The sequence below is a fragment of the Tympanuchus pallidicinctus genome, unplaced genomic scaffold (genome assembly GCF_026119805.1).
Source record: "Tympanuchus pallidicinctus isolate F22 unplaced genomic scaffold, pur_lepc_1.0 scaffold6, whole genome shotgun sequence".
In the NCBI taxonomy this organism is placed as follows: Eukaryota; Metazoa; Chordata; class Aves; order Galliformes; family Phasianidae; genus Tympanuchus; species Tympanuchus pallidicinctus.
Window position 1 is genome coordinate 21,658,906 of NW_026294780.1, and position 24,045 is coordinate 21,682,950.

At 41.8% G+C, this 24,045-nt stretch overlaps 1 protein-coding gene and 1 long non-coding RNA gene across 15 annotated transcripts in view; one reads left to right on the forward strand and one right to left on the reverse strand.

Annotated features, from left to right (window-relative positions):
- The window catches only part of LOC128071612 (uncharacterized), a 679,004-nt gene extending 660,181 nt beyond the window's left edge, over positions 1-18,823 (forward strand). Inside the window, exon 2 of the long non-coding RNA XR_008201907.1 lies at positions 18,731-18,823. This is a non-coding gene — a long non-coding RNA (uncharacterized LOC128071612). The remainder of the gene's footprint in view (positions 1-18,730) is intronic.
- MBNL2 (muscleblind like splicing regulator 2) overlaps positions 1-24,045 on the reverse strand; it is a 105,355-nt gene that overhangs the window by 49,574 nt on the left and 31,736 nt on the right. For 12 of the 14 annotated variants that reach the window (XM_052664411.1, XM_052664408.1, XM_052664414.1 and 9 more), the window contains exon 2: positions 19,547-20,380. The exons of the other annotated variants lie outside the window; for them this stretch is intronic. In XM_052664411.1, the coding sequence (XP_052520371.1) occupies positions 19,547-19,720 (174 nt within the window). In that variant the 5' untranslated portion in view covers positions 19,721-20,380. The remainder of the gene's footprint in view (positions 1-19,546; positions 20,381-24,045) is intronic. 14 annotated transcript variants of the gene reach the window in all.

A 24,045-nucleotide genomic window follows, 5' to 3' on the forward strand; every position in this document is an offset into this window, starting at 1 on the left:
ACTCCTGAGCAACAAGTCAACAAAGCCCAGTAGCTGTAAATGCTCCGCCAACTTTAAATTTAAAAATGTGGGTCAAGGTTTCCAAACTTTCCAGCTCCTTTTAAAAATATGAATGTGAGTGCACAGTAAACCAAGTGAAAATTCACAAAGCAGTGTGAGAAAAACACTGACTGTGGAGAAAGCATTTCAATCAGATGACATTGTGCTTAACTGTATAATCAGTTCTGATAACTAAATGGTTAGAAGTACAGTAAAGGTAAATTAAAAGTCTAGCTGATGTCCAGATGTAGAATTTGGTTGAAAATTCTGTGAATTCAAATCCTAATCCCAAGAAAACATGTGGCCAAATAAGCAGATAGAGAACATGAATGTTCCGGAATCACAAAAGACCTCAGTGCAAATTGAACACTGTAAGACCATCTTCCAAAGTCCAGTGTCTGGGCTTTCTGCAACACACCACAACACAACTTCAGGGGCACTTTAAGTAGAACAACAACAACAAAGGCATTATAAGGTAAGAGATTCCATATTTCTGTGTCTACACCTTAGAAAAACAACAACAAAAGCAATATGGTAATTTTTTATTATGTTACATATTAAAAGAAATAAAATAGTCACAGATTGGCATCAATTACAGTAAAAATATGAAGTCTCTTAAAGTTTTGCTGACTGTCTACTAAAACATTTAACATCCAGAGTTTAGGATATTTATGGATTTTGGAAACCTCCCCAGTTCTCCCCTATTTGCTTTCCTGAGTAGTGGCAACAACAGCTACCAAGTCTCGGGCAGATTTTGTTCCCATCTGGTACCTCTCCTTCTGCAGTATGACCTGGGACATTTCCCTCCATTCCTGCTGCTGGAGTCCTCTGGCTGTTCTCAAGCACACAGGCTTTCTGCAAGTGGCACATTTCACTGCAACACACGGTGACTGACTGCACTCTGCAGAAGGTTACAATTAGAAACACTTGGGTAATTACCTAGATGAGCTGTTGCACACCTCTGAATCTGCCTTTTGTATTCCCAAGAACAAATTGCAGACTCCGATTCTTGAGAGCCCCTGCAGCTGCATGTAAGTAAATAAATAAAAATAACTTTTTCTGACAAATGATTCAGCGTTTAAGAAAATAAAAACAGCTGCACTGTGTTAGACCAAGGTCCATCCAGCCAGTATCCTGTTTCCAAAAGCAGTCAGCAGTGGATGCCTAGGGAGTAGTGTAAGAACAAGGAAACCATTTAATGATATATATTGAAAATATTTTTCACATATCCTTGATGGAAAACAGAGGTGGAATTTTGACAGAAGAGGGAGAAAAAACCTAAAGAAAACAAAGTCTGACACACACACCCTGTGCAAAAGCATGAAGCATTCCTTTCAAAATAAAAAGATAATTGAACAGAAGATAAATTTTATGATTTCCCTTTCCTTCCTTTTTTGCCCACAGGAGCAAGAGAAAAGCAGAATCTCACTTGATGTTCACAGAGACAGTGTATGCACATATTGGTGCACCTCAGTGACCAGACTTTTTGAGAACCTTTGACTATGAGTGTTAATGGCTTTTCTCTTGGGAAACGATCCTTGCAGAAATGTACAGCTAGGCATTTACATCGTGATATCACAGCTGAGAGCTCTCAAGCTACTTAAATGAATGGATTTTCTCTTTTAAAAGTGCTCCACGAAGTATTTGCATCAGCTGGAGGGGAAGTCTGTTCCATTTAATTCCACAGATACTGGAACAACCATGGTCTAGGCAACCTGGGCAGCCTGGTCTAGTACTAAATGGGGAGGTTGGTGGCCCTGCCTATGGCAGGGGGGTTGGAGACTCCTGATTCTTAAGGTCCCTTCCAACCCGGGCCATTCTGTGATTCCATGATTTAGTCTGCATGCTAGAAACATGTCAATTGGGCTGAGTTTACAAAGGTGCAGAAAATGTGGGGACAGTGAAATGCCCCATGAAATCAACTGGAAGTTTATTACAGGCTTAGTGGGACACACAATCAGTCCCAGGAGAAGTCATCTGTGGAGACACAGGCTGGAGGGGCTATAAAGTCACAGATGCAGAAAGCAACTGCTTTGATTACACTGTTAAGCTTCATCCGTCCGGGACACCACATCTGTGTTTTTCAGAAGCTCCAGCTAAGCTAACGAAATGTGACGATGACTTTTTCTCTCATGGTGAATCTCTGCTTGCAGTGCTGTGTGTGCTTCTGACCACCAGCATTCAAAAAAGATGGATTTGGTCTGGAGCAGGCAGAGGCGAGGGCTGCCAAGGTGACTCAAGGAAAGGGAAGACTGTCTTACAAGCGGAGAAATAGAGCATAGCGGTTTTTTGGCTTAGTAAAACAAGGTCTGAGGAGGGATTTGACTGTCTGCAGTGAATGTCCTCAGAGGAGCTGGGATGATGGCAGGGATAATGGGAAGGAGCAATGCAATTGCTTAAGCTACAGAATAACAGTAGCATTCAATTAAACAGAGGTTAATACAGGAGTAAATAAATCCACACCGGAAAAGAGAAGGTGGTATACTGAGTAGAGAAGTTATAGGAAAATCTCGTGATGGAAGCAGAAAAAAGCCTTCCAAAACCCCCACTCAATTTTAGGATGGAAATCAGTGACTGATTACTGAAGAGGCAACATGGTTGCAATAACAAATGGCACAGGAAGGTCTGATTTACACAGCTTCCTCAAAACCATATTTCCAACCTGTCATTAATACAGTAAGTATTTGTAGGAATGGTGCCAGGGATCCAGAAGCAGGAGCCCTTGCTCAATAGAGTTAAGCAAAGCACCGTCCATGAAACACTTTACCCGGTTGCTTAAGGGAAAACCTTGGCTGAGAAGCAGGTGAGGCCAGGTAAACTGAAAGTTATATCACAGTAGTTGATATCTATTAAAAATATAAATAAACTATCCACATTAATGGTTTTTTGAGCCTCTGATTTCACACTGAAAAGCTACATTGGAGATAAAGATTAAAAATGGCAAGGAAGGAACCCACTCAGATGTTACTTTCTGTCTTTCAAATGATAGAATTTACAGCTATAGGAAACCTCAACAGAGGATTACAATTCTCCACTCAGAAGCTAAGACAAGATTACGTCAAGCTTCAGTAGATACCCTAATATGAAAACAAAAATACAGAATGCTTGACAGGTTTTGAGAATCTCTGGCTTGCAATGCTTTTAAAAAAGCTTGAAACAGCTCCTTATGGGAACCTCCTGCAGAGCAAGTCGGGGTACATGGTCATTTGTGCAGCACCAGGCTGTTAGTGTGGCATTGGGGCTGCTGGGCAATGCCCCTTGCGTCAAAGGCTCTGCAGGCTGCCTGCCTCCATTTCGGGAAGCCTGCATCTAAACGCCCAGGTCAACAACTCAGAAGGGAGACGCCTTAGGTATTATGTCTAGGGAATATTCTCCATCAACATCAGCATCCCAACCTCCATTTCAACTACCACATTCCTAGAGGTAGACAAAGGTCCCTTCTCTAAGCTGGAGAAGCAACCACCAAAGCTCTTACTTCCTCTTAATTCTATTGCTTCAAACTCATTTACTGTTTGAGTGTCAGGAACCCACAGGTAAACTGCTTTTGTGCTGCAGGAGTGACGTGCATTCTAGATCTACCAACTCTAACGCACAGAACATGCTAGATGTTCTGTATACGTGTGCATATATATATATATATATAGGTGTTTGACACATCCACGGACTCCCATGTGACCAGTAAGATGCACTACAGACAGAACCACTCCTAGATATTGCAAAATGTTATATTTTCACCCATGAGTACTGACGGGTGTGATCTGTATTTCCAAGACTTGTAACTATTTATGACTTTGTACTTACAATGCCTCTTCTGTGAACAAAAAAGTCTGTGGTTTTTTCCAGCTATGTCCATTATTGTTATCACTCCCTTTTAACCTTGAACGGTTTCTACTTCTAAAAGCCAAAGAGGTAAGTAAAAAAATCAACAGAGCTACATCTCTTTTACAAAAGGGAAAACAAAGGCATGAAGGTATTAAACAATTTGCGTCAAACAGCAGCACAACATGTCAAAAGCTGACATTTAAAGAAACATCTTATAATTCCCAAGGTTATCTGCTATCCAGAAGAGATCTGCTATGAAGTGAGTAGTCTCTGTAAACTGCAGATCCAAGACTGTCCCTACCCCAGCTCAAAAAAAGCAGACAAATATTCTGGACACAGATGTTTGCTTAAACATAAAGATCCATTCTTAAAAAGATTCTGATTCCTCACTCACTAAGTTTAAGATCAGTGCAAAACATGGCCATACCAACAGCAGATCTGAAACTAAGAAAATGCTTTAAAAATACTGTAAATTTTACACAGACATTAACAGAGGTCTGCAATGCATCATCAGACAAATGCTGCTGTGTAAAGAAAACAAGAAGAAATCACTTTAGGAAATTATAATCAAATAAAATGTTAAAGTTACTGCATTTATACTGATAAATTATGAATATCTATTTAAACCAGGATCTTAACTGCATTCAGTATGCACATAAAAATGCAAAGTCATATGAAAGTCCATATCAAAGCAATCAGTTTTTATAGTGATCCTGCAGATACCATATCAGAAAGCTTCAGCCCTGCCTTCAAATCATTTCAGGTCTGTTTTAATTTTTCTTTGTCTAAACAACGAATTTTTATTCTGCATGATGCTGATTTCCCAGTTGGTTGAATTAAGTACCTGAACCAAAGAACATGCAGTAGCATCACAATATACTCTCAACTTCAGCATTCCTGTGCTCCCCATGCCTGCTAGTTCTTACCCTCATAACAAAAAGCAAACACTTTAGGGGAAAGTTCTTTCACTCCTCATGCAACAGCAGCACACAGTCCTACAGGCAGCTTTCCCCTTTCTATGTACTTCTGTTATTCTTACAAATGCTGCTGAAAAATCAGCAGTGTTTTGCACAAGGTGTTGTCCCCTCTATGTACCCTCATGCCACACAGAGCGATGCATCAAACCGAGGTTAGGGCTCAGCACAGCCTAAGCTGGGGCAGAGCTGCTTTGGCCATGTCACTCTCCTCCTCTGGGCTGCTCTGCTCAGATCTCATCTCAGGTGATATAGCTGTCTGCAATCACAAGCATGCTGGGATCGACAAAAAATGCTAGGTATATCACTTAATTAACTTCTGTTGAACTGAGCTAAAAATCAATTCACCATCAATTCTCTATGGCCTCTGAAGAAGCAACGTATTTATTAACTTACTGCACTACCTTTCCATTTGATATTTCCAAGTCTATATCAATAAGTAAATACACTAAACAGAATCTGGACACATATATTTTATGAATTAACTTGCTACCTAATTAGGTAATGACAGCATTTCTCATTTCACATAACAAACCTGCTGCCTATTTTCACACCCCCCGTTTTCATGTGCATCACCAAATCAAAGCACACCATGATACTATTGACTCAGATCATAGCAGACCTTTTTGCAACATCCAGGGTTGAAAGAAAAATAACTACATAGAAAGAAGAGCCATATTCAAATAACTAATAATAAACTCCCTTGCTCATTAAACACATTACATATATCGTAACAGCTGGCATGCTGAAATATCCAATAAAGGAAAACCTGCTTATAGCATTGTTGGTGCTTCAGGGAAAGCTGGCTAAATGTATTTTTTATAATAGTACTTGTTTAAAAGACCATCTGTGCATGGAACAGTAAGCACTTAGCTGTACCGCAAAAATACCAAGTTTGAGGGAAGAAAAAAGACACACAAATAGTTCTTAGGCCAGCCCTAAGTAATGCCAAAGACCAGCCTATTCCTGCTCTGGGACACAGGAAAAGGTGTGGAGATCTAAAAATGAGATGTAAAGTGCTCAGGACCAAATGGCATACGGTACTTCTATGAAGAACTGCTACCTCTGCTCCCAGGACATTTCACTCTTTCTGCATCCAGTGGTTGCCTGAAGTAAAGCTGCACAAAGAAATCAAGCAGTAGAGATGGTCACTTCAAACCCCCCTCCTTCCAGAAAAGCTCTAACCACGAAGTCTATAGAGCTGCGCCTTATTTTGCTTTCTCTTGCTGCCTTTTACGAATTTGTTGTTCCTGCACACTAGCCAGCTTCAGAAAGGTGCGTTGATGCTGACCCCCACCTACTACCAGGGATCCTCTTGTTGCCTTGCATACCCATCTAAAATGAGACCTAAGTCTGTATTGCTAATGGAAATTTCCTTCTTGCTGAAGAATAAGAAGTAATGGCAAGTCCCAATGACTCAATAAGATAAATCTGATATTTGAAAAGGTCAAGAAAGGAAAATACCATGAGAACTACACTTGAAAAGTAAGTTGAGGCTAAAGATTAGAAGCTGTTGCAGAGGACTCCATGCAGCTGCTTCCCAGTAAAAAGACTGTATTTAAACAGACAGCTCTGTGAGCACTGGGACAAACCAAGGTGGGGATTTTACACGTTTGATGGCACATCCCCAACCTGACTTCCATGTGGTTAACTGAGTTTTAAGAGTCTCCTTTACTCTCTGGGAACAAGAAGTAAGCTCCAACCAACACCGTTTCTTTCATTTGGGAGGGTCTGTAAGTCTCTCTCTCTTTCTCCCCCCTTCTTTTTGGCTCCTTATTTTCACAAAACTCGTAGGAACTTAATTATCCTTGAGACTACAATCTCTTTGTCAAACTTGGCTGAATTTGGCCAGTGGGTTCAAAAGTGAAGGGGGAGGAGGGAAAGAGGGGGCAGTTTGATCGCATAAGCCTCATTTCCTCAAGAATCCAGGCTACAAACAATTATAGCCAGAAGGTTCAATTAAAGAAAGGGAACCGCAGAGTTTCCCTGCACTTCTAACACAGACCGGTTCATGCATACTAATCAGCCAATGCTGCTCTCAGTGAAGTAATGAGTGCTTTGCAGCAAATTAATGTTTGTATTGATTTATACTGTAGACTGTTGCAGGCTGGAACTTCAGAGCATAAACACGTTCAATACACAGCACAAAATCACCTTCATACAAATACTGACCTTTGCAGATGCACACAGATGCTGCATCTCCATATCTATATCCGCATACCTCAATCTCTGTACATGCAAATCCCATGTCTTCATTTCTAGTAACACTGGCACACTCATATTGACTAGCACTAGGAAGCACAAAGGTAAGATGCATTTTAGGGAGCAGTAAGCATTTTCGTGACACTATCAAATCCGCTAACTTAGGAAAATTGTCACTAACATAGTCTTTGTAAAGCAAATAGTTTCTCTTTGTTTTATATTACAAGTCAGCTATGTGTTGCTACATCTGATGGTACTTGACACATGGTCACATCTGTGATAAATGTGAAGTGATGGAGAATTATGCTCCCAGGGAGTAGAGTTTGGTTTTTCAAACTTTCTTGGTTTTTCAAACGCATAGACCATGTCCTAGTTAATTTCTAGTTTTAAAATCTTCATTAAGGAGAAGTCGATTTAAATTTGCAAAAGATTGCCCATCTTATTTTTAAATGGACTGAGTTCACTGTCATAACATCCCTATGCCTAGAAAGATTTTCCTTCTTGTCACAGATAGCAGAAGAGACTAGTTACATGGGTTGCATTTATTTCAAGTTAATGAGTTTAAATTAGCTGATAACATTACTAATGGTGAACTGTAAGTACGTGCTGAAATTTTTCCTCCCCTGCTTGCTTTGCCTGCCAACATTCTGCATTTTTTTCTGGCCTTAGCTTATATCCCAATTTTCCTTTCAGCCAGGTCATCACTGAGACAAATGCACTGTACATCACAGAATCACAGAATGGCCAGGGTTGGAAGGGACCTCAAGGATCATGAATCTCCAACCCCCTGCCACATGCAAGGCCACCAACCTCCCCATTTAATACTGGACCAGGCTGCCCGGGGCCCCATCCAACCTGGCCTTGAACACCTCCAGGGATGGGGCATCCACAGCCTCTCTGGGCAGCCTGTTCCAGCACCTCACCACACTCTGTAAAGAACTTCCCTCTAACATCCAACATAAATCTTCCCTCCCTCAACTTAAAACCATTTCCCAGCATTTCTCATTTACATCTTTTTACTCAAGGCAATCAGCATCACAATCTCAAGTTAGTAGAGCAGCTAATGCTGCCTCCTGAGAAGGGTTTCAGTCAGTTGCCATAGAGAAGTCAGCAGAACCATTTGGAGCACACTGAGACATTCCAGACTTCTGCACAGTGCCAACAGATATGACACACTCTTCTGACATGTCACTGGAAAGCCATCAAGAACACTCTAGGGCATCTCAAATACCATGAGGTTCCCCTGTTGTGGCCAAAAACCAAACCCAAAGATCTAGTCCTTTCCATTGCAAATAATTATACATTAATTTTATAGTGATGGCCTGATCTAGAAAGGGATCTTAGAATAAAGGGCATTAAATGTCTCTAAAAATTCACATCTAGCTAGGAAAGCTGCTTATGTGAAGTCATTTACTTGGCTGAGGGTGGGTGCTGGTGGAACCGTTCAAGAGCAGCCACTGTGGCTTAGTCTAGCGTCTGACATGCTGGATTTTCATTTTTGGCTCGCTTTGAACCAACAAGAAGAGGTCCTAGCAGCTCCATTCACAGCTTAGCCAAGCAGTTCTTTTGGCTATTACTTATCTACACAGTTGCTACCAGACTGACAGTAATACAACACATGAAATGGTACATGAACCTATTAAGAGAAGCATCCTTGCAGAATGCTCAACTCAAGGCCCCAGCTGAATTTCAAATAAAAGTAAATAAATTAGTGTTTTACAGAGTTCAGAAACTGTCTATCTTATGGCACATGGAAGTGAGGTAGAAGCAGCAGAGCTGATGGGCTGCTAGCCCAAGCCATCCATCCAGCTGCAATGACAGAGCACGTGGATTCCCTCTCATTTAAACCACTTTAATCTGAGGGGAAGTAAGGACTGAAAAGTTGGAACGCCTCATGAAAAAGGGTGTAACTCCAATACAGTGATGCTACAAAGCCATCTTTCAGTTAGTAGCATGGCACTGCACAGGGTACTGGTGTATAGCAATGCTTGAGCTTGTAGGTTCACAGCTGCCAACACGAAGCAGGATGGCCCCACTGGCACGTTAAGTCATCGGTGCTTCACTGATGCAGCTACCTCTGTCACACATCATGCTGTTTTCCATTGGACATCTACTTCCTTCACTGATCAATGATTTGTCTTTTTAAGCACTGGGGCCTTCAGACTTTGAGAAAATTGTTCATAACACCTTGCCCTATGGCTCATGGACAAAGTAAATGAGACGACTGGTTTTTTTTCACCATTACTATTTTTTTCCTTGCTTTGGCCAAGACCTTGCAGGAATCTAATCCCAGGTGTCACAATATGCTCTCAGCCACCAGAAACAACATATTGTTGTGGAAAAAAACAGACACACATGATTTCCTCTTGAATTTCAGTTGTGGGACTGAAGCCTCACACCAGCCTTTCAACACTAAGTTCCAACATCTCTAAAATGATAACAGCTTTCCTTTTTTTTTGCAGTGGGTTTCCAATGCAATCCACCTCCTCAGAAGCAAGGTGCCAGTCTTTGTGTGAGATGTGAGTTAGGAGAGGGGGATGGCTGTCAAGTGGACTTGCAGATAAATAGTCTTGTCCGATGTTTTGCTATTAAACTTATCTTTCCAGTCTTGTGGAAGTCTTTAACAGGAACATAGGCTTTTACATCAGGAAGCTCCCCGCATCTGACCACAACCCTGTATTTTGTATTGATAAAGCACTTCAAGTGTAACAGCTTGGGAAGAACAGCTGTCTCCTGAGCTGAGAGAAAGCTGCATTCTGTGGGCCAAGAGAAAAAAAAAGAAAAAAAAAAAAAGAGAGTAGGTGGGAAGACCTGGAGAGAGCAAGCCTGCAGGAACAGTGACCTGAGTTAATAAGGAGTGTGGGGGAGGAGTGGGCAGCGAGCAATTGCTCTTGTGTTCAAAATCCTAGTGATGGGATGAGTCAGAGACTGATTGAATTATGCCTTCACTACACCCACAGACCAGTTATTATAAAGCTTAGGGGAGCACGGGTTGGTGCAGCAACAATAACTGCACGGAGAATTAGTGGGTATATGAAGGACCCCCAAGAGCATGAGAATCTGAAGAACATCTGCCCTTCCACACAATGTTTCCTGCAGCTCTTACCAGTCTGCCTACTTGATCCTCGTCATGCAGGCTGAGATTGAAAACTGAATGGCAGCTGTGCCTGAGATAAACGGGTATGGCAAACTACCTGGACATATTCTTTGTCAGCCTTTGCTGGGGCTTCCAGAAAAAGCAAGCTCCAGGAATTAACTCAAGCCAGCACGGTCAGCAACCAGGAACTACGAAGAGAGTAATGTGGGTCCCTCAGGAAAACGTGATTCACTGAACAAGAAGATATATTTGTACTACATCCTTCAGCTACTGTTCTTTAACTGCCTTTTCCTTCAACCTTTATTGTTTCTGTTGCTCATTCTCCTCCCCAGGCCATAGGACCTGCTCAGCAAGTTCTACCACAGTGAAAGCTGCCAGTAAACACTCACTAGCTCATGCGGGTAGCAAAAACAGGCCCAAGGAGGCACAAGCTGTTGCAATTGGTCTCCCAGATACAAAAGGCTTCTGCTCTGATCACAGCAAAGCTCAATGATGACTAGGGAAGTTCCCACACCCTCACAGCAAATGAGGGTCTGGGTAGCTCAGTTATCAAACAGCCCAACTGGGTTGATACCAACTGACATAAAATTAAAGCAAAGTGCTGGACTTCAGCAGCTCTGCTGGTAACACAGGGTAATAGTGATGGTCTGGATAACTTCACGCTCACAGTACTGTTGCTATGAGAGACAAACAAAGAAACAAAACAAGGCCCGAAGGAAACACCTGTTCTTTCTACAAGACAGCACTGCCTACACAGGGAACTGGTTCAGCTTCTGTGTTTTTCACAGCTCCAGTTTGAGGGCAAAACTCTCACTCCAGAAGCGCTGGTAACAGGTCAGGATTTCCTCCATTCTAGCCACTGTGCTGCTGCTGTCCCTGCACTGCAGCCCTACTTCGGCCTGTACAGGTCCTGTGTTAGCCATGGGTGGCAACAGTGCAGGGCTGTGCCTCTGGACTTTGCTCTGAAGCAGAGGAGAAACCTTCTTCTCCTTCAAGAGGCAAAATCCGGCGAAGGACAGGGCCCATGCTGCAGTGAATGACCGTCCAGCCAAGTTCATGAGTTTTTAAGTGTGTCTGCACAATGCTTCAACTTGTTGGTTTTTGACTATACCTTTAGGTAAGCCAGCACAGCTTGCATGGAGACAGCTAGGTGAATGTAGGGGAGGGAGGCAAACAGAGGAAAAAAGGTTTCAAGGAACTTGTAGGTGTTGGGAGGAGTAAAGGAATTAAAACTGGAATATAAAAACAGAGGGTTTTGCAGAAAACAAATAAGAACAATGACTGACAAGGCAGGAATAATTGTGAGTACCTGAACTCAGAGATAGAGTACCTTCAAAAAGATATTTTCCTTTCTTAAACTCCACTGAACCTTAATTTACACCGGATTTGAATGCAGTTCTTTTCCTCTCCTTTGGATCATCTCTAACAAGTTATGTGGATGAATGACTGATTACTTGAACAAAGACAAAAAGACAACACAGTTAGGTGTGGCAGAAAATAGGACTGGATGCAACCATCTCTTTCAGCAGCAGCTCTCAGTTACATGGGTAGGGTGCAACACGAAGCTATACCTACATTCTCAGGAAAAACAGCAACATAATCAGATGCAACATCTGAACTTTATCTTGAGCCACAAGGCTCAAAAAAAAAAAAAAAAAAAAAAAAAAAAAAAAAAAAAAGCAAGGTCTTTGCAACTATATTTTCAGGGGCAAGATTTTAAGTTATGTATTTACTCTCAAAATACTACCTTTGAATTCACTTTGGAGATGCATACCCTCTCCAGAGGGAAGCTAGAGGAAAAAAAATAAAATAGATTTATCCTGAGGATAATTCCTAGCAAGTTCTCTTCTGCTGCTGCAGTATGAGACCTAGGAGGTATCAAATGAAACCAAGAGGTTTGCAGTGAACGGCAGATCATTTGCTGCGGCTCTGCGTAATGAAGTTGTGCAAGCCCTCGCTGCAGCGTGTTGTGTGTGCTGAAGGTATATGTGGTTCAACAAACAGCAGGACAAATCCAGGGGAAAGATGTTAAGCAAGAAGTATTAAGTACAGGCAGATCGTATCTGGCTCTCAAAGTCCCTGAGCAGCAGACCAATGGCAGCTACAAGAGCACTCCAGGAGGCCATTACATGCTTGTATGCCTCCTCTTAAACTTACACTACTGGCCCTTCCACATCACTAAACAAGGCTTTGGTCTGACCCAAGGTGGCCATGGCTATTCTGAACACGGAGGGAGCCCACAGTTACTTCTCAGTAAGCTAAAACTGGCCTTGATTTACAGTTTCACTTCATGCCCACACTTCTCTGCAATTCAGAGACAGGAAAGCTTCTACCAGGTGCTGCCAGACTACCTGTAACTTGTTCACATGTGGTTTTACTTTTAAAAAGCATAATAAGAAGTGACACGACTGAACCCATTGTTTTGCCTTTTACATGGATAATGCATGAAGAGAGGGGACCAGGGTTCTGAATCCTCACCTGAGCAGTTTTAGGCTGCAAATTCCACATGCCCAGATCCTAAACTTACTCCATCCAACTGAAATTAGGTCACTGTGCAGCAAAGCTGGCTGAATTCACGGGCCCCAAAGGAACAAACAATGCTGTCACCCAGGAGAAATGAGTTTGCTCATTTCAGTCATTCTTCCCTTGTTGCCACCAGCTGTAGGCACAGCCCTTGAACTCACCTTGTCTTTGAACAGCGTCACACCACATAACTGTGAGTTTTAATTGTGCCAGTTAAAACACTGTGACTGCTCATTTACATGCTCTCTGGTACGGACAAAACCAGCCAGTCACTTGTGTCTGTGGCACGCACCTACAATCTGTCCAGATTGCCTCAGCTGCAAAGTGAGAACAGGTATAATCTACCCCACTGTGTGATAAGATCCCGATTCTTTAACATTTATAAAGCATTTAGAGATCCCTAAAAGAATTGCATAAATGCAAATGGCTAGCTGGTGCATCCTAACTGTGAGATCACTCCCTTACAGACAGCCTGCTCAGTTTACAAAGACTTTTTCCCTCCTTTTTCTAAATAAAACCAAGTCCTTCTTACACAGATTCTTTTCAGTTTCAGATATTTCAACAAAGTAGATGGTCCTAAAATTTCTTTTTTTCCTGGAACCCTTTTAACTTGGTAAACAGTCTACTGTGTACAGCGTTCAATTACCTTTTATTCTGTAGTGCCAAATGAGACCAGATAGGCATGTTCTTAAAGGGCTTTCATGAAAATGCAAATGAACAGTTCACACTAGTCTGCTGGCTCAGTAAATAGAACAGCTTAGTGTATTTAGACACTAGTAAATAGATTAGAAAAAAATACAAAAAAATGCAACTCTAGCTGTAAAAGTGCTTTCATTTTCTTGTTGCCACCATAAAATTTGCAGTGACAGTATCTTTAAGATATCTCCTCTGTTGTCTATAGTAGCTTAGACAGTGTATCCTTCTAGTAGTTGGCAGAAAAGTTATAAATCTGAGTCAAGAGAATTCAGACTGTAATTTAAAAGCTAGACTTGCCTGAGAACACGAGAGTCTGCTCCTGCTGTAATGCACATGAACATATTTTTACCTGCCAAGCTTCTCCCCTCTATTCATTTTAATGTTTTATTATTACTATTTTTTAAATACAGCACAGTTCTGCATGTTCTCGTCCCTAGAGATTATAATATAAATTAATATTCCTCTTAAAGGATTTTGTTCTTTACCACTAGCAGGACAAGTAAGTCTTTAAAACAGGTTTGCTTGCTTGCAATGTTGAACTTGGAGGTCTCTGCATGTGATATATGAAGTGTTATATATCCAGGTTCTTCACTTTTGAAGATTTAAGCTGCTTGAACTGAGCAAGAATATGAAAACACAAACAGAGGAGTTCCTGAAATTGAAACTTCCCCTTAAATAGGCCTCATCACAAGGCCCCAAATCACTGCAGCATCCAAAGGGAAGCAACAGAAGGCTTCAGTATGGTTTAAGGCAGCAGACAAGGCTCTGACTGGCAGAGCTTCTTCAGTAGCTCGCTGCTTTCCTGTCCACTGGCAAAGGCTCTGGGCTTCCTCATGTAAATATGCCTTAATCCATGTCAGCCACAGGCAACTGGATTAGCTGGGAGCCACTTTCATCCGCATGTTAAGCTAGTGGGAGCCACTTGCCTGGTTCAATTTCAGGTGCTGCACTAGCTGGCAGAGCAGTGAAGGCTCCTGCTGGAAGGAGCCCAGATGCTGGAGGCAACGCTATCTGTGAAGGGTTAATGGGTGCTTATCTACTGACTGCTGCACCAGTGCCTACAGGAATAACAGGAACGATCCCCTGCACAACCCCCAAAGTACTCTCTGTAGTTCAGGCCAGGCTCTGTCTTCAACCAAACAAAAAATGCCAAACCCTATCTCAGAAGCCCATGTGGCAGGAGCTGGCATCAGCAAGTTTCTGGCCTGCAATTGAACCAGGCTCATTAGTCCTGAGCTATTTCTGTCTAGCCTGGAGCATTTCACAGATGAAGGATATTCAGAGCCTAGACAGTGAGCATTTTGGATCTGAAAAACTGCAATCAGTCCGAGGGGTGGTTGTTGCAAATTTTTCTGGGTTTAAAGCCAAGTATTACTAGGACAGGTTTTCAGAGTCAAAAATGCTTTCTGAGTTAAAAGCAAGCAATGTTCTCTACATTCTATTGACCCTTTACTTGGAACCAGCAGACCTATAAATAGATCCCTTTAATATGGGAAAACTTGGATTCTGATACAATCCCATTACTCCAGAAGCCTGGACCTAAGGCCATGGCATGATTCCTGCAGAAGCAGCAGAGCTCTGCTGGTACCCACAATTGGTCCCTTCTGACCGCAGCAACTGCAACAACTTTGTTTCAACCACAGTCAATTTCCCAGCCTGGTGTACTGCACAACCACAAGACAGCAATGCGAGCACAAAGAAGGATGTGGTGCAGCCCAGAGTTGAGCATCCCTTGGCTGCGATTGTTTCCTCTTTTGACACCAGCTTTTACTACCTTTAACCAATCACAAGGCTACAGGCAGACAGTGAAAATGTTTCTGGTCACAAAATCACAGAACTGTTGAGGTGAGAAGGCCGCCTGCTCCAGCAGCACCACCCAGAGTAGGATGCCCAGGCCCACAGCCAGGTAGCTTCTGGAGAGCTGCAGGGAGCCTGTGCCAGTGCTCCGGCACCTGCACAGCACAGCACTGCTCCTCGTTTTCATAGGGAGCCTCCTGGGCTGCAGTTTGTGCCCATGGCCTCTTGTCCTGGCACTGGGAACTGCTGAACAGAGTCTGGCTCTGTAGTCTTTGCACCCTTTCTTCAGGTACTTCTAGGCATGGGTAAGATCCCCCCTGAACCTTCGCTCCAGGCTGAGCTCCCCCAGGCTTCCTTGGCCTCTTGTCACAGGAGAGGTGCTCTAGCCCTCTTGTTATCTCTGTAGGCTTCTGCTGAACTGTCCAGTGGCTCCATGCAGGTTCTTCAACAGTCTTATCCAGCTGTCACCCACAGACACCACACTGCTCCCTCTCCTGTCCCAGATAACCAGAAGGAAGAACACATCCAGAGGGTGCATGTTCTTTCTCTGAAAGTGGACCGTTATGATTTGTGGTTCAAGGACAGCCACAGCCTGAGTGCTGTATCTTGTGTCTGACTGATTTCTTATAGAGGTGCTGTAGCTGCAAGGCACCACATAAATGCAATATATACTTCAATCTTAGACTAAAAAAATCCTGTTTCTTCTCTGGGTAGGAAGATATTTATCCAAAGACACTCAGCTTACTCACTGTTATTTATTTTTACAGCAGATGCACCAAACCAAGACAGCAAAAATGCTAAATCTCCAAAGCTCTGGCTATTATACAAATAAATTCTAAATAATTGCCCGCATTAAAGCATGGCTCAGTGTTCAGTAAAGAAAACAGCTTCTGTTTTTTTTTCATTAAATTCTGATTTTATCTATAACTCTGGACTGTTTATTTACATAAAATGTCATCCCGCCTGTTGAATTCCAAAGAGTTATTCTGAAGCCATATGACCAACGCCAGCATTTCAGGAAGCCGCGCCATCAGATAGATTTATGTGGCTAACAACAGCAGCCTCTCCACCAACAGTATAAACAAATTGAGCTATCTGGACACATTCTTGCCATACGTGCATCAATTTACAAACACCCTTTGGAATAATGCAGATAGCGGATTCGGGATACTCGCTGACAACAGCCTCGAGCCATGCAGTTTCAGCAATTCCTGAAAGCCCTCCATGTATTGAAGGTTGGGCTCTGACTGATGCTGAGCTGCGCAGACATTATCAGCCAGCTTGCAGCGGTCAGCAGAAGGAAACCTGAGCCTCTGCCTCTGTGGTTTCAGGCCGCAATTGGGCGTCTCGTTCCGATCCCATCTTTACCGGCAGTTTGATCAAATGAGCTTGACAAACACAGCACAGGAGGCATGGGTGCCTGCTCCCTTCTGCCAGATGCCTGGGGAGCAGAGCTACAGAGCAGAGGACAGGGCAGGGCACCTCAGTTTTGGCCCCCAGTGCCAGGTTTGGAAGTGCCAGCCCATCAGAGCTGGTGCCTACTGCACAAGGACAAAAAGTGCTTGTTTGCTTTGACTTTGTTTTTAAAATGGTTTCGGACTTCTTCCCATTGAGCAACGATGCTGGTTGTCAGCAAGTTACCCACAGCAATCCCTCACTGCATTATTAAATCTGGCTGCAACACAAGTTCCATTTCTTGGGTGGTGATCATCCCAGCACAAAAGCCTGTAGCTCAAATAACTGGTGCTGGAGCCTCGGGCACCCTGCAGTGTCAGGGCAAGGCGAGCAGGCAGCACAAGCATGCTTTAGCTTTGAAGATGCAGCAGCAGCCTCTTGCCCTGCCAGCCCTACTGTTATAGGATGAACACAGAGCACTTTGCCCCACATCAGGCCTCCTGCCCAGCAAGGGCAGTCATGGAAGAAGCAATAAAGCCCATTGTAACCAGTGCAGCTTCATAACATCAATTCCTTTTTCTTCCAGAGAAAGAAGGGGCATACACACTCAGAGCATTGAGTTTTAGGTCAACTGAAGTTCTTCCTAGATTTGCTTTTATCTATACAGCTACTAGGGTTATACTTCTAAACTCTGAAATTAAGACTATTGCTTTGGCACTGATTTGCCTCATGGCCAAGTCTTCTGTTGTTTAATAACTCGTTTGGTCAGGGAATCATAAGAGTGTAAGAATGATTCTCCTCTCACACTAATCCCCTGCTTCCAAGGTTATAGGGATAAAACACAAATTCAGGTTTGATGTTAGAAATGAAGAATTAAGCTATGGTCTGACCAATTTAAAATCTTACAGTTCTATAAACAAACAAACACTCAAAAAAAGCCTTAGTTTTAAATTAAACTTCTTTGGCAGCTTGTAAACTGTCTCCTGAGCTTCTACAACGGGTAAAACATTGCATTTGAAACAATTGCACCGACTTGCTTATTTTCTATGAAAGCTACTTATTGTCCTTTTGCTGGCCCATCCATTAAGAAGAAGAAATCACCCCGCTGGCAAGTGACCAACATACTAGAACATCTACAAAGACGTTGCTGCAGTTTATCGTGCAGTAATCCAGGGATTAAGGTCATTAATAGCATTCGATGTGATGACTCCAAAGGTGCTGTTCTGGTTTACAGGACAGACAGAACATAAACCCCTCACAAACACTTCCACCAAGTTACCTTCTTCTGAGTCTTCAAAAGAAGAGAAAAAAAAAAAAATCAGCACACACAGAAAAAGAGATGAGTAGTAGAGCATTTTGTATTGTAATGAAAAATTTTCAAAAGTGTAATGGAATTAAACAAATGTTTTCAAATAACGTGGAACTTTGTTCTCATTCACACTGATACTGCCATAGCAAGAGCTCTCAGTAAGTAACTGAAATTCCGATTTACAGAGCTGAATTTAAAAAGCAGCCCAATATATTCCCCATGCCCGAAAGATAAATTGCCCCAGTTTTCAAAATAGAATTTCAAATGGGTAACTTTTCCTGATCATTATTTATACACACAAAAATGTTTTTTGTCCCTCTGTTTACATGAGAATACAAGCACATCTTCACAGAAAACATCGTGTACTCCTCAAATCCCATGGGGTTATTCAGTCTTTTCAGCAGAGCAAAATATTTTTTCAAAATTTTTAAAATAGCTTTCTGAAGCGTGTGTGATGTCATTAGGAGGTCACACAGACCTCGTGGTCTGTATACCTCACCAGTATAAGTACTAGATTTGCTCCACAGGAGAAAATCATAGAATAATGGAAACACACGGTTGGAAAGAACCTACAGGATCATCCAGTCCAACCATCCTCCCATCACCATTGCTACCACAAGCACTAAACCACATCTCACAGCTCCTCATCCAGGCACCTCTTGAACACTGCCAGGGACGGCGACTCCACCACCTCCCTGGGCAGCCATTGCAGTGCCTGACCACTCTCTGAGAGAAAAAGTTCTTCCTTATGTCCAACCTAAACCTCCTCTGGTACAACTTGTGGCCATTTCCTCGGGTCCTGTTTGTTGCCTGGGAGAAGAGGCCAAACCCCTCCTCACCACAACCTCCCTTCAGGAAGTTGTAGAGTGCAGTGAGGTCTCCCCTGAGCCTCCTCTTCTCCACACTGAACAATCCCAGCTCCCTCAGCCGCTCCTCATAAGACTTGTGCTCCAGACCCCTCACCAGTTTCGTTGCCCTTCTCTGGACACGCTCCAGGGCCTCAATGTCTTTCTTGTAGTGAGGGGCCCAAAACTGAACACAGTACTCGAGGTGCGGCCTCACCAGTGCTGAGTACAGGGGGATGATCACCTCCCTGCTGCTGCTGGCCACACTATTTCTAATGCAGGCACTCTGCATCCCTTCATTCTGTTCTAAACTTAGATGGCTATCTATACTAACAATATGTACATAAAGAGCAACGCTATTCATGTATCTTGGAGTCTACAATACTAGGGTAAACAATCTGCTGTGTCAAAATTGAAGCAATGGATAGACTTTTCTTACTTTTATTGGTTTAAATGAAAATGTACTTTTTTAAAATAACATTTGACTCACTAGCACTCTGACAATGGCCCAGTAGTCTGCCATCATGTATTTTCATTTGCAGTGGAACAGTGGTAATTTATAAAATGTAACTACAGTTGTCACACCAGCTGAAAGCAATCCTGTATCCCACAGTCATATGACATTTCAGTAAACAACATATTGACACTGGAAAAGAAGAAACCTTAGAAAGAAAGCTTTTCAGAGCTTCAATAAACAAAAGTTAAGACAAGTAACACTTGTATTAACATACATCTTACCAAGAACAAACCACAAAATTACCTTCTGATTACCTGTAATTCAATTTCAATTTTTGCTTACAATACAATATATCAGCAACTACATTGCACATGCAATTTTCTTCCTTACCTTTAAGGAATCAAAGCAGGCAATAACTCTTCCATTTTCAACCTGGCAACTTTTAGGGGGATGTGCAAATTTGCATTCTTCATCAGAGCGTGAACAAGTTCCCCTCTGAAACTGTCTGCACACTTCTAACGTTAGCCATTTTGTATCTCGTACAGGAGCAACATTCAAAGCCATGTTGAAAGGCTGATGCAGAATTTGTGTAGAACTTCCCCGTCAAGCGAATTACGCCAAAGAAATTTCCAAAGTTACTGACGAAGGAAAAAAAAACAACAAAACAAAACACCAGGAAAAAAATAATTCCAATTGAAAGAAAGTTTTTTGTTTTTTTAAAAGTGGACAGTTAACAATGTCCAAGCCACACAACACTGAATAAACTGAGAAAGTTTATCGGCGAGCAGTCACTCATCAATCATTAAGTCCCACTTGTAGACTTTTGGCTGAAGAAGATCATGCTCAGGAGCATTTCTGTCTGTAAAACGTGTGGGTCTGCTGATTGTATCACTGATGCACCGGTTACAAGCACACGTCCTTCACTGCAATGGCACTCTTGGATGGAATATTAGTTCGCCGCAGGTTGCTTGCTGGTACTGATTACACAAGAAAAGCAATGCATTCATTTGTTCATGTCCCAGTAATAGTAATTCCTTCTTCCTGCTTTTACGGTGAGTTCAGTTTCCCATCAATTAATTGGCAAATCAAGACAGTTGAGGTATCTTCCGCCACAGGTAAGGTCAAGGCAATGTCTAGCTGGCAAAGACAGTATTTTGAAAACACAGGCGTAGCAGTCCTCTCTCATAAAAGTGACTTCACAAAGGCACTTTTTAAATCACTGACCTGACAAAACAAATATAATATCAGTTCACATTCAGCTCGTTCACATCAACTTTATGAAACCTATCATTGCTTCTTATCAGGTACTCTAAATATCCTACCAATACTTGCTTCTATTTCTTTTTCCAAACGAAATCAGCCTCCTTCATGAAGTAGTGCATGACAAGGGAACAGCCAGCTGAAACACGTACTGCAATAATATTCTAGGCAGCAATCCAAAAGTTGGGAATGATTTAAATAGATGAATGTGGCAGACACAATAATTAGGCGTGCTGGTTGTGAAACAATTCAATCTAATGTGCTTAGTCTCCAAAACAATATACAAGAACCAGTTTCCATTAATTTATCATTTGGCCCTTTAGATTGTGTTATTTCATTGGAAACTGCTACTTTTTATTTGCTCTTCCTTAGAAATAAAGATGGTAGCATTCTGTTTAGATTTCTCATTTCTCTCTCTTTTTTTCTCCAGGAAAAAAGAAATCCCAAAGAACCGCCTTCACAGAATTACAGGAAAAGAAGTTCACATTTCCAGAAAATAGAATGGCTCCCTGGTAAGCCAAAGGTTGTTTCAAAAAGGCTTCACAAAAGATCATCTGATTAGCTCTTTCTAATACGAAGCAGCCCTTATCTGATTTTTTCTTTTATTAAATTGGCTTTCATGTACCTATACAAATACATGGTTCAACACCAAAGCCTAAGAGCTTTAAATACAGAACTCAAGCTATTTTAGGACCGTAAAATACCTAGGATATTTTCTAGATAAACAGGTTTGAAAATCAAAGGGTTGGACGTTATAAACAGTTTTTAATAAATGACTATATTATATGCAGACACTGAAATCACGGTCATGATGTTTCCTTCTGTTCAGCTTCAAAGGAACACACAAACTTCACTTTGCAGATAACAGCCAGAAACAGTTGATGGATTATTTTTATGCAAGATGAATAAAGAAAGGGGGAAGATTGGAATAAGTGATATTTTAAAATGTAGCAATAAAAATAGCTCTGAAAACACTGTCAGCTTTCCCATGCCAAAATAATTACCATTCTGTGCTTAGATTCATTTGATTTAATCGAAGCCAGGAGGGTTAGCAATGCGAGTAAGAATTACTCACACACTGTTTCAGGAACAGTTCGCAGTTCTGACTTCCAAGCCTTTGCATCCAAAGGCTCTTCTATAACTCAGTAACACTATCAAAAAGGATTTTGCTGTGATTAATACCTATAACAAAATTTGCCACTACTAGAAAGAATACAGGCAATGAAATGCTAATTGTTCAAAAATTCAGTGTCAAATCAAACATGCAATAACGCGTCCAGAAGATCCCTATCAAGTCCGAGAATTAGTACAATTTAATTTAATACATTTAGAGTGAGCATATTTTATAATAACTCTACTCAACCGTTGCACAATACAGTATAAGAATTGAACATTTATTTAATTAAACATTCTACCAGCGTTGTCCCACAGCATCAGTGAAGAGTGGGGTGAAGTTGGAAATGTACAAAGAGGTGAGAAAATACTTGGAAATGATTAAAAGGAAAGAAGGGGGGAAAGAGAGAGAGGGCCTTTCCAAAGAGCCTGCTGAGCTGATAGTTTGTCAGGCTGATGATTTAGCTGGGTAAATGCAAAAGAGGAAATATTCTCTCTAGAGCCACTCATTCAAATTCAGAAACGCCCGTAATGGTTTTCAGTAATACATGTAGGAAACAGACCAGAATTTTAGAAAAAGGGTCAATGTTACGCTGCACACAGCTCAAACTCACAAGTAGAAATAGTCTGCTGTGCTGCACACTACCACAAAAGACTAGGCTACTTTTCAAACAGTAGGTGTGAAGACTGAAGAAAAACAGGCGTTACACGTGATGGCAAAGCAAACACGTTATATAAATGACTGTAGCCACGGGGTTTTTTTTTTACAAAAATATGCACACCAGAATCACATACAAGATTCATGAGGCCGCAACAAGAACCACCCAGTGTGTGGGGTGGAAGACTAGAGTAGAAGAGGAACGAAGCACAGCTTCATTGTACTTCTCGTCTTCTTATATATCATCATCCTAGCAGCGATTTGCTGAGGAAAGGGGAGCATGAGGAATCTCAGAAATCTTCTCAAAAATATCACAATGTAACTTCTCAGTAAGTGCTGAGGATGTAGTTTCAGTACATGTAGTTGTTCAGTTTCTACTGAAATTGGCTTCAGCGCTGAGACCTGCCTGAAGGAGGACATGCCTTCCCTAGGAAGCAGGCACCAACACTGCAGGGCACATGAGGACCACTTCTGTGTCCAGTGTATTCATAGCCACATCCCTGGCAGCAGGCATATGTCCTCTGTCCATCACCTATCCTCGAAACGTGACAGAATACTGTTTGGAAAGATACAGTTTGAGTAGGAAGTAATACAAAGAGAAGGAAGAGAAACTGGGGAAAAAAATACAGGAGGAATCAATGAACGCGGGAGTTCAAGATGTGAAGCAAGAGTTCAAGAGAAGGAAAACACGGGAATAGAAAGAAGGAAAGTGAAATGGCTCATTATGGAAATGGAGGGAAGGAGGAAGGATGGAAGGGGCGTTATGGGGAGTAACAAAAAATTACGGGTGGGAAAGAAAGCCAAAAGGAAGAAAGAGAACACTGAGGTGAAAAAGGGAAAAGGATTTTTAGAAGGAAAGTAGAAGAGAATATGGTTATAAGGTGAACAGATTGAAGTAAACAAGGGAAAGAAACATAGGATTTACAAAAGACAACACAAATAAAATGCTAATAATACAAAAGCCTCAATAAAATGCCTGTCACAACACAGGCCGTTACTAACACCACAGTTCACTCTGACCACTTGCTGCAGAACACATCCAGATAGAGAAGACTGGGACCCTCCAGCAAGTGTAAACTCTGTCCTTCTGTCTTCAATTTCTGTTCCAAAGTATCAGACAAAGTCAAGCTGCCCTGCTAAAATCAACAGGATCTCACTAGCCTACAGCACTTGGCACCAATCAGGTTCCTTATCCAGGCAGAAAACTTTGCTTTTTGGTTTGCTCTGGAGGTTCAATTTGTTGTTTGGTTAAATGAAATAAATTCAAGGACGTTTATTTGGAAAAGATACTTAGCTCCAGATCTCTTCTTTCAGATAAGCATTACTTCCCTTTTGCAGAAAGCTAGCAAGACATGAAGGAGTGGGAGCCTTTTGCCAATTTCATACTCTCCTGAGAGAGCAGGAAACAGCCTGTCAGACTCCAGATCTGTCTTCTGTTTTAAATCGTTTCTCTTTTTCCAAGTTGGCAGATAAACCTTCCCAGTACAAATTACAACAATAATTAAGAAATCCTTTTATGTATCAAATAATGCAAACCATTCAGGTGCTAGAAGCCCCACAGAATCCTTCCTTGTTATAAACCAGTGAATTGCTCAGCTGGAAAAGAGGAGCAGAAGAAACAAAAAATAGTCTGACTAGTATTGTGTAGTATCTGTGTAACGGAGAAGCTGAGGCTTCCCGGGCATCATATATTTATGCTTCTGTTGATAAAACACATCATAATGATCTAAAATCTCATCTTCAGGAAGTCATCTCTGCAGTAAAGTCACCTTCCAGTAAAGAAGTCACACCCACAGTCCACCCTACATGGTCCCAACACAGATCTCCAAAAGAACCACTAAATTAACTCACAAGGAAT